The sequence below is a fragment of the Protobothrops mucrosquamatus genome, unplaced genomic scaffold, assembly GCF_001527695.2.
Source record: "Protobothrops mucrosquamatus isolate PMUCROS unplaced genomic scaffold, P.Mucros_1.0 scaffold2833, whole genome shotgun sequence".
Classification (NCBI taxonomy): Eukaryota; Metazoa; Chordata; class Lepidosauria; order Squamata; family Viperidae; genus Protobothrops; species Protobothrops mucrosquamatus.
In genome coordinates this window covers 173,339-184,311 of record NW_015388865.1, presented here as the reverse complement: position 1 = coordinate 184,311, position 10,973 = coordinate 173,339, and the positions used below count along the sequence as shown (strand labels likewise).

Genomic DNA, 10,973 nt, shown 5'->3' with positions numbered 1-10,973 from the left:
AGCAGCTTGCCCTATCAGTGATGGTGGGAGTGGTCTTGGACCCAAAGAAACCTCCAAGACCACTATCACCAACACTGACAGGGAAGTCTACCAGCACTGATGATGGTCTCTAGTTGGGTTATGAAATGTCTGCAAAAAAGCCACCAAGCTCAGCCAGCACCGAGGACCCTTCCTCACATTCTCTGTGCCCTGAGCAGGCCGGAGTCTTTTTCCACTGACCTTGTCAGAGAAGACAAATCCGAGAACGCCCGCAGCCAGTTGCAGTAGGAAGAGCAGGGTCAAGCAGAAGGAGAACTGCGGGGGGCAAAATATTGGGTTTTTTTAAAATTCCGTTTCTATCAGCGCCCATCTCAAAGATTAATAATAATAATAATAATAATAATAATAATAATAATAATAATAATAATAAAGTTGGAAGGGACTTTGGAGGTCATCTAGTCCAACCCCCTGCTCAGGCAGGAAACCCTATACCATTTCAGACAAATGGCTGTCCAGTCTCTTCTTAAAAACTTCCAGTTTTGGAATATTCACAACTTCTGGAGGCAGGTTGTTCCACTGGTTAATTAGAATAGAATAGAATAGAATAGAATAGAATAGAAAATATGGAATGGAATTGAATGGAATAGAATAGAATAAATAGAATAGAATGAAATACGATAGGATAGGATAGAATAGAAAATATGGAATGGAATGGAATGGAATAGAGCTGGAAGGGAGCTTGGAGGTCATCTAGTCCAACCCCTGCTCAGGCAGGAAACCCTATACCATTTCAGACAAATGGCTGTCCAATCTCTTCTTAAAAACCTCCAGTGATGAGGCATCCATGACTTCTGGAGGCAAGCAGTTCCATTGGTTAATTGTCCTCACTGTTAGGAAGTTTCTCCTTAATTCCAGGTTGCTTCTCTCCTGGATTAGTTTCCAACCGTTCTTTCTTGTCCCTTCTTAAAAACTTCCAGTGTTGGAGCATTCACGGTGGGAAAGCCAGATTCACTTAACAACCGTGTCACTAACTTAACAACTGCAGCGATCCACTTAACAACGGAGGCATGAAAGGTCATAAAGCGGGGCAAAGCTCACTTAACAATGGTCTCGCTTAGCAACAGAAATGTTAAGCTCAGTTGACCATCGTAAGTCGAGGGCNCACGCAGCCACAGAACGTGACGAAGAACATCAGGACACCGATGACCAGGAGCAGAATGGCCGGATCCACAGCAAGACACGCCACGGCTGCTTCTACGGAGGGGACGAAAGGGAGAGAAATGGGTTTGTCCGTTTTCGTCTACCCAGCGACATTTTTGGATCAGCCAAACCTTCCCTTTCACTTAAACCAGGGGTCTTCAAACCTGGCCCTTTTAGGACTTGTGGACTTCAACTCCCAGAATTCCTCAGCCAGCATGGACCATATAGGCCAGGGGTCTTCAAACTTGGCCCTTTTAGGACTTGTGGACTTCAACTCCCAGAATTCCTCAGCCAGCATGGACCATATAAGCCAGGGGTCTTCAAACCTGGCCCTTTTAGGACTTGTGGACTTCAGCTCCCAGAATTCCTCAGCCAGCATGGACCATATAAGCCAGGGGTCTTCAAACTTGGCCCTTTTAGGACTTGTGGACTTCAGCTCCCAGAATTCCTCAGCCAGCGTGCCTGGCCGAGGAATTCTGGGAGTTGAAGTCCACAAGTCATCAAAGGGCCAAGTTGGAAGACCCCTGTCTTAAATCTATCAAACAAAATGGAGGCTGGATGAAGAATTCTGGGAGTTGAAGTCCACAAATCATAAAAGGGCCAAGTCTGAAGACCCCTGACTTAAAGTTTAGGTCCACAATCCCCGGACTGTGGCCCACTACCATAGCCTATGCACAACCGGGCCGTGGGCAGGCACACACACGCACAGACCGCTGACTTAAACCATATATTCCTAGGCTGGAAGGGATCTTGGAGGTCTTCTAGTCTGACCCCTGCTCGAACAGGAGACCTGATACAGATGGTCAATTTACAACCACGACTGCACCCGAAGTTTCCATCACTAAGGTAGTTAAGTGGGTTTTGCCCCATTTGACGACTTTTCTGGCCACCGTTGTTATGTGGATCGCTGCCTCTGGTAAGTTAGTAAGCCCGTTGTTAAGTGAATCTGGCTCCCCCCCCCATTGGCTTTCCTGGTCAGAAGGTCACAAAAGGCATCACACGAACCCTGCAACCGTCGTAAATTTGAGTCAGTTGCCAAGCGTCTGAATTTTGATCGCTGCTGCTGCAACGGCCGTAAGTGTGAAACACAGTCATAAATCACCTTTTCGAGTTCTGTTGTAACTTTGGACGGCCACTAAACCAACTGTTGTAAGTCGAGGACTAACTGCAGTTCCTGGGGAAATGGACGACCGTTAAGTCCTCGACTTACAACAGCCTGTTTAGTGACTGTCCGAAGTTACAACGGCACTGGAAAAAAGCCAGACTCACTTTACAATGGTGCTACTAATCCACTGCAGGGATTTACTTAACAATTTGTTTGAAATGGCATAGGGTTTCCTGCCTGAGCAGTGGGCTGGACTAGATGACCTCCAAGGTGCCTTCCAACTTTATTATTATTATTATTATTGTTGTTGTTGTTGTTGTAGCAAGAAAGTTGGTAGAATGGGGCAAAACTCACTTCACAAATGTCTCACTTAGCAATGCAAATTCTGGCCTCAATTGTGGTCGTAAGTTTGAAGACTACCTGTCCCTTGTTGATGGAACCCTTGTTTGCAAGGTCTCACCTGCATGCTTGATCAGCCGAGCATACATTCCGACAGCCAGCAACACCATGGACATCACCTGCGCATGAAAAGGGCAGAAGCATCAGAGCAGGTCCTTGGTCAGGAATGGGAGTCATCTTTTGAGAATGCAAAGGATCAGGGGATCCATCCTTCCTAGTCCCTTGAACCTGAGATCTGGAGAACAAAGGTGGGGAGCTACTATCCTGGAGGTTAAGCATGAATTTCCAGGGTTTTTTTCCAATAAAGGAGAATATTGTAGCTCAGGGTGGAATGATAGGGTCCTGGGTGCTCTCTGAGCTTGGCGGGTTTCTTGCAGATGTTTCGTGACCCAACTAGGCAACATCATCCATGCTAGAAGAGTGTGTGAGTTTTACAGAGAGGAGGAGGAGGAGCAGGAGGAGGAGGAGGAGGAGGAGGAGGAGGAGGAGGGGGAGGACGACGACGACTATGGGGTCCTGGGTGCTCTCTAAGCTTGGTGGTTTTCTTGCAGACGTTTCATGACCCATCTAGGTAATATCATCAGTGCTAGGGCCATGAAACGTCTGCAAGGAACCCACCAAGCTCAGAGAGCACCAAGGACCCCACAGTTCTCCTCCTCCTCCTCCTCCTCCTCCTCCTCCTCCTCCTCCTCCTCCCCATAAACCCCCCTCCCTTCTAGCACTGATGATGCTACCTAGTTGGGTCACGAAACGTCTGCCAGAAAAGCACCAGCTCGGAGAGCACTAAGGGACCCCTCAGGTTTTTGAACTGAAACTTTTAGAACCTCACTAAATCCTGGCCACCTCCCCACGGCCTATTTCCTCGGAATTTTTATCCACCAGGATACTATTTATTCCATCCCACCATTGGACAGAAGGGCCTCTGTACATTTTTGGGGAGAGAATAGGACAAATCTCCCCCCCTCCCATCGCCTATTGAAGAACACCTCCCATGATTAGGGGAAGATCTAGATTGACATTTGTCAATCTCAGCAACTTTAGGTTTGGGGGAACTTCAACTGCTCAAATCCCCCAGCCGGCTCAGCAATTTTAAAGGGGGCGGAGCGGGCTTCCACTTCCACAATTCTCCAGCCAGCTCAGCAGCTTTAAGGGAGTGTGTGTGTGTGGGGGGGAATGGACTTCAACTCCCAGAATTCCCCAGCCAGGTCAGTGACTTTAAGCTGAATGGTGAATTCTGGGAGTTGAAGTCCACCCATCTTAAAACATGGTTGCTGAGGTTCATAAACACTGTTCTAGCCTCGGGGGGGGGGGCATCTGTGGGAACTTTCCTTGTGGACTTCAATTCCCAGAATTCCTCCCGGCTGGCTCGGGGATTCTGGGAGTTGAAGTCCACAAGTCCACTCTGCTCTGGAGCATCTGTCTGACCCTTGAAAGCCCCTTCTTTGGAAAGACATCCGAATGGGGGTCAGCAGCGGGGGCAAAAGCCATCTGTGGGGGGCTCAGAAGCCCCCTGCTCTGCCGGAGGGGCCGAGGACGGATCTGGTGCATCCCCTCCCTCTCTTTCCCAACTTCAACCTGCCCGTTCCCACGTCCTGCTAAGCCCCCTACCCCGGGTTGAAGATACCCCCACTGGACGCTCCGGGCTCAGAAGGGTGGAAGCCTCGTTTTATGACCTTCCCCCGACCCGCTTTGGGCCAGCCAGCACGCAGCCCGGATCCTAAGGGGATCCCGCTTCCAACACGGGCAGATCGAAGGAGATCGCGCCAGTTCGGGCTTCTATTCACACACACACACCCCGCGCGCAACCCGCCAACCGTGGGCTCGTCGCAGCCAGCAGAGCTCAGCCGCGCAACCCCTCGACACGCGCGCGCGTTCCCACGTGCGGCGCGTCTCCAGAGGGTGGGAAGCCCCGGGAGTGGGGCGCCCCTCCCCGGCGCCCCCCTGCAAGGGCAAAAAAAAAAGGCCCGACCACTCCTCCCCGCAGGACTCGGGTCTCGTTCACACGGGACGGGGCTTCTTTTTTGCACGCGTGCGTCGCCCCCTTTCCCACGGCTCCTGCCCGGCTCACCCAGAAAAGCAGGTTGAAGAAGAAGAGCAGGGACTTGACCAGGGGGCTGACCCGGCGCTCCCGGAGAAGGGCCATGGCCCGGCTTTCGCCCAGCCGACCGGTCCGGTCCGGTCCAGCTCTGGACCCGACCCCTGGCTCGCGCCGCTCTTTAGTCTCGTAAGGTGCGTCCCTCCCCAACTCTCCAAACGACGCGGCGATTGGTCTGGCTGGTCGCCGCTTTTATTCCCCATTGGCCTCCCCTCCTTTCATTCATCCCCCCTCCCCTCCTCTCTTTTTTTCACAAGGCTGGCTTTCTTTTTGCTCCCTCTTCTGCCGGCCAGTCCGAGGAGGGAACTCTCTTAAAGGGGCCGCGTGCGGGCTAAGCCGAGGAGCGGCGCGTCCTGAGCGAAAGGGACGGCTTTCCCACGCTCTCCAACGACTTTCTCCGGGCCGTTCTGCAAAAAAAAAAAAAAAAAAATAGAAATTACAAAAAAAAATAAATGCACATATACGTGGAAATAAGAGAGCGGAAGATAGAAAATGGCTCAAATAATAAAAATACAACCTCTGTAGCCTCGGATCCCAGGCTCAATGGATCCCGTTTTTCCAGAGCCGTGATGCCGAAGAGAGCTAAATTTCTAGAGAAGGAAGGCACTACAACAGGGGTTCTCAACCTTTTTAATGCCGCGACCCCAACCGGTCGTAAGTCGAGGACTAAACCGGTCGTAAGTCGAGGACTACCCAACCGGTCGTAAGTCGAGGACTTCCCCTGCCCTGGAGCACTGCGCATGCGTGGTTCCGCCCCCTGCGCCGGCCGAGGCGTAGCTGGCAAGCAGCAGAGACGGAGCAGGCCGACCACCAGCTGGCCCAGCCCAAGGGAGGTAAGGCACCCGCCGGAAAAGGGGAAAAAATGGCGGACAAAAAAAATGGCGGACGGCCTTGCTTGGCGACCCCCGTGAAGTGGTCGATCGACCCCCAAATGGGGTCCCGACCCACAGGTTGAGAACCACTGCTCCAGGCCTTCCTGTCCTCTACCATCTTCTGGAGTCCATTGAAGCTCATGCCTAGCTGCTTCAGCATTAAGTGGAAAAGAAAGAAAAGAGAAAGCGCACCTTGGTGTCACAGGCGTGACATCTCTATAAGAGTAGGTGTATATAAAAACACGCGCGTATTCGAACGCAACGTGGTGTCAACATTTCAAAGCAACCGGTGAAGAGCTTTGGGAGATTTAAGATTTTGAACAAACAAACACTTACATGTTTATTTATACAAACTTTCAAAGCAATCGGTGAAGAACTTTCGGAGATTTAAGATTTGGAACAAACAAACATTTACAGAAATGTTCCTAGAACAGTGGTTCTCAACCTTTTTAATGCCGTGACCCCAACCGGTCGTAAGTCGAGGACTAAACCAGTCGTAAGTCAAAGACTAAACCGGTCGTAAGTCGAGGACTTTCTCTGCCCGGGAGCGCTGCACATGCATGGTTCCGCCCCCTGCGCCGGCCGAGGTGTAGCTGGCAAGCGGCAGAGACGGAGCAGGCCGACCACCAGCTGGCCCAGCCCAAGGGAGGTAAGGCACCCGCCGGAAAAGGGGAAAAAATGGCAGACAAAAAAAATGGCAGACAAAAAAATGGCGGACAGCCTTGCTTGGCGACCCCCGTGAAGTGGTCGATCGACCCCCAAATGGGGTCCCGACCCATAGGTTGAGAACCACTGCTCCAGGCCTTCCTGTCCTCTACCATCTTCTGGAGTCCATTGAAGCTCATGCCTCCTGCTTCAGCATTAAATGGAAAAGAAAGAAAAGAGAAAGCGCACGTTTGTGTCACAGGTGTGACATCTATATAAGAGTAGGTATATAAAAACACGTGCGTGTTCGAACGCAACGTGGTGTCAACATTTCAAAGCAATCGGTGAAGAGCTTTCGGAGATTTCAGATTTTGAACAAACGAACACTTACGTGTTTATTTATACAAACTTTCAAAGCAATCGGTGAAGAACTTTCGGAGATTTAAGATTTTGAACAAACAAACATTTACACAAAGGTTCCTAGAAGCACGAAGCCGAAAACACCAGCCTGAAGATGACGAATGGGACTTCGTCGAAACGTCGCCAAGACACTTCCAATTTTACGCGGGAGAAAACCCGAATAACCAAAGACCTACATACAAACATCCGCGAAAACCTCAGAAAACACACACACACACACACACACACACACACACATATATAATGCACATATACGTGGAAATAAGATAGCGGAAAATGTAAAATGCCTCAAACAATAAAAATACAATCTCTGTAGCCTCGGATCCCAGGCTCAATTGATCCCGTTTAAGCACCGTGATGCCAAGAGCTAAATTTCTAGAGAAGGCACTACAGCCGTGGTGGCGAACCTATGGCACGGGTGCCACAGGTGGCACGCAGAGCCCTCTCTGTGGGCACGCACGTTGTCGCCCCAGTCCTAGGCCTTCAGCTGGGTTTTATAAAACCTTTTTGCTTTAGGCCTCCGCCGCCGTGTGCAAAAAAATTTTTTTTTCCAATCAGTCAATTTCAACCTCGCCGGGGGGGGGGGGGGGGGGGGGGGAGATCTGGCAAAGTTGGAATTGATTGATTGAACTTTTTAGTCCCGTCCAGTCTGCTGTTACCACCATAGCCATGTCCACCCAATGGGCCATACCCACCCAATGGACATGCCCACCTGGCACCCACTCGATACATAAGTGGGTTTTGGGTTGCAGTTTGGGCACTCCGTCTCTAAAAGGTTCGCCATCACTGCAACAGTACAGGCAGTCCTGGAGTTACGACCGTATTTCAGCCCCAAATTTCTGCTGCTAAGCGGGACAGTTAAGTGAATTTTGCCCCGTTTTAACAACCTTTCCTGACGCAATTGTTAAATGAATCGCTGCAGTTGTTTAAGTTAGTAAGCGAGTCTCGCTTGCCCGTTGACTTTGCTAAGGTCGCAAAAAGTTTGAGGACCCCTGATATAGGGTCTTCTGCTCAAGCAGGGGGTTGGACTAGAAGACCTCCAGGTCCCTTCCGACTCTGCTATTCTGTTATATATATATGTTATAATAATATATTATTTATATACTATTGTTATTTATTTATTTATTTGTTGGTTGGTTTATCCCATTTTAAAACCACCCGTCTCCCTCAGAAATGGACTCCAGATGATGGGCAAATAAAAAGTTAAAAGCTGAAAAAAAACCAAAAATAATAATTATAATTTGAAATAGAGGCAAAGATGGTTAAAATTCAACATTAAATATCAATTCAAACGATCTCTCCGGGAAACTGGCTTAACTCTCCAGGGGACAGCCTTCCTTGAGTCTCCAGAGTCCTGGACTACAAAACCCTTTGTGCCCAGCCCCACACATCTGGAAGGTATAATTCACCTAAGCATATTCATGATTTTTATGGGACGTGCATGTTTAAAGGGGTGAGGTTTTGGAATAAATTCTTGCCTTCCTTGTTGAAATGTGGCCAGCTTACCTCCCTTGATCCTGTTTTCACTCTGCTGTTTGCTCTCAAAAGCCCCTTCCTTCCGTCTCTTCTGCTTTATCGTGATTGTTCCTTGTTTCTATTCAGTTTTGTCTTCATATATTCTTAATTTATTTTTTTGTGTCTCCTTGCTGCTTCTTCTCTGTAATTCATTCTTCACTTAATGGTTTGTTCAGGGCAGCTTCTGCTGGCAGTTGCCGGTGTTTTTAGCCCCGTTCCTGCCCTATAATCCTAATTCCTCCCCCGGACACACACAAGGAAATCTGTGTTTCTCCGTTTTTTAAAAACTGCAGCCAATTCAAGACTTTCCATGCCGGGAGAGTCCTAAAATCTAAGCAAAGAGAGAGGCCTGAGAATTCCTTTCCATCACAAGAGCTCGCCAATAATATTTAATTCATCTTTTTTTTAAAGATAAGATAAGATAACCTTTATTGTCATTTTTTTACTGTGGGCACAACGGCACACATCAAAAATGAAATTGAGTTGCCCGCTCTCAAAGTGAAACACATCCATGACACACACCTAAACATACTATGAACATATGTACAGACCCACATCCCTACATATACACGTAGCAAATAAATATTAAATACTGTCCATCTTGAATATATAAATCTTTTAAATCTATGCACTGAGTTGACATTTGTGTATTCTGTCTTTTCCAGTAAACGCCCATGGTTATGCTGAGTGGGGAATTCTGGGAGTTGAAGTCCACCCCTCTAAAACTGGCTGAAGTTGAAAAACACTGCAGTATACAATTGTTCTGTCTCTATCAAAAGCCTTTGGTTTGTTTTTTTGCAAAATAGCACAATTTGCTGGCTCCAATTCCCTGACATTTGCGGAATTTTTAAGTCTGGCTAGTTTCCGAGGGAATGAATGTTTATTGTTCCCTCCCAGGCAGCAATATATTTTTTTTCCTACATGGTGCCCAGAATCACTTCAATAGTGAGATGGGCGGCCTATAAATTTAATAAATAAATAACATTTTTTTTCTTGAGAAAAAAAAATCTTTGTGCAATGTCCAATCACAGTCCAGGGAACCTGCTTCTCCAACCTTTTGGAAATTTCAGCTATGTTGGAAATGGACCCCCAAGAATGAGCTACCATAGTGGCTGTGCATTCTGGGGGTCTGTAGTCCCAGTGCATCCAGAGGTTGGAGAAGCACTGAGCATTTACGCATAAGTACAGGTCGTTCTCAATTTACGACAGTTCATTTAGTGACCATTTGAAGTTACAACAGCACTGAAAAAAAGGGCCTTTTGACCATTTTTCACACTTAGGACCGTTGTAGCCTCTCCCTGGTTCAGGTGATCAAAATCCGGACGCTTGGCAACTGACTCATATTTATGACGGTCGCAGTGTCCCGGGGTCACGTGATCCCCTTTTGCGACCTTCTGGCAAGCAAAGTCAGTGGAGGAAGCCAGATTCACTTAACAATTTTGATACTAGTTTAACAACTGCAGTGATTCGCTTAAGAACTGCGGCCAAGCAGGTCGTAAAACGGAGCAAAATTCACTTAACGACCAAGTTATTAACTTAACAACTGAGGGAGGCTCAGCCAATCTCACTGTATACATGTTGGATGATAATAAAGGTTCATTCATTAACATATCTGGCAACAAAAATGTCACAAATCCGTAAAAGGGGGCAAAATTCATTTAAATTCCTTTCTCACTTAGGAACAAAATTCCAGGCTCCATTGTGGCCGTAAATTGAGGACCGCCTGGTACAAATTTATGCAAAAGCATTTCAGCTAGGAAGTTAAAAAAAAAAAATATCACAAAAGGCCACCAAAATGTGGCCAAAAACTATCCCTGTTGAACTTTGGCCTGCAACCAATCTACCACAGACAGTCTGGATGAAGGAGGCGTGGACTTCAACGCCCACCCGCCTGGGGCATTCTGGGAGTTGAAGTCCCCGCCTCTTCAGGCCGGGGTGGTGGTGGTGGGGGAAACGCTGCACCTAAGGTGACCCGGCCTCTCGCGCATGCGCGGCTGGATGCTCGCTCTCTCTCTCTCTCTCTCTCTCTCTCTCTCTGTCTCTCCCGCCCTTCCCGCCTCTCAGGCCGGTGAGCTCACTTCCGGCGAGCGCGTGCAGCCGCCCGGACGCTTTTGCCGGGCACAACCGGAAGTTCCCTCAAGCGGCGGCCGTCCCCCCCCGCCCCGGGGCCTGGAGTGCTGGGACGAGCCGTCGTGGCGATCGTGGGGAGGGAACACAGGAGGCCGCGGCTCGGAGCTCCGGCGGTGTCCGCGTCGGCTGGGCTGGACCGGCGGGCGGTCTGGGGCGGCTGAGGCCGGCGGGTCGGAACCGCCGCGCGCGGGGCGGGGTTTCCGGAGGGAGCGCCTTCCGGGTGGCTCCGGCGCGCTTCCGCCTCCTCCCGCAGTGGCGGCTCGCTTCCTTCCCGGTAACGGACTCGGCGGAGGCGCCGCCCGCGATGCCGGCGGAGGCCTGAGGGCGAGGAGGCGGCGGCGGCGGCGGCAGCGGCATGGATCCTGTCGGGCCCGGCGGGGGCGCCGGCGGGAAGCCGAACCTGCAGATGGTCTACCAGGCCGTGCAGGCGCTCTACCACGACCCGGACCCCAGCGGCAAGGAGCGCGCCAGCCTCTGGCTCGGGGAGCTGCAGCGCTCGGTGAGGGAGGCCCGGCCGGGCCCAGGCGGCCTCTGCGGCCCCGCTTGGCGGGGCGGGGGGGGGGAGGCCTGGCCTGAGCTCCCTCCGCCCCGGGGAGGGGAGGGGGAGGGAGGG

General features: G+C 50.2%; 2 protein-coding genes across 2 annotated transcripts in view; one reads left to right on the top strand and one right to left on the bottom strand.

Annotated features, from left to right (window-relative positions):
• The window catches only part of TSPAN33 (tetraspanin 33), a 12,575-nt gene extending 7,749 nt beyond the window's left edge, over positions 1–4,826 (bottom strand). Inside the window, exons 1-4 of the mRNA XM_015825839.1 lie at positions 4,752–4,826; positions 2,745–2,802; positions 1,124–1,233; positions 220–294 (exon numbers count right to left, since the gene is read on the bottom strand). Coding sequence (XP_015681325.1) covers positions 220–294; positions 1,124–1,233; positions 2,745–2,802; positions 4,752–4,826 — 318 coding nt within the window. The remainder of the gene's footprint in view (positions 1–219; positions 295–1,123; positions 1,234–2,744; positions 2,803–4,751) is intronic.
• Positions 4,827–10,715: 5,889 nt separating this feature from the next.
• Positions 10,716–10,973, top strand: part of TNPO3 (transportin 3) — a 39,271-nt gene continuing 39,013 nt past the window's right edge. The window contains exon 1 of the mRNA XM_015825838.1: positions 10,716–10,859. Within this exon, the coding sequence (XP_015681324.1) occupies positions 10,716–10,859 (144 nt within the window). The remainder of the gene's footprint in view (positions 10,860–10,973) is intronic.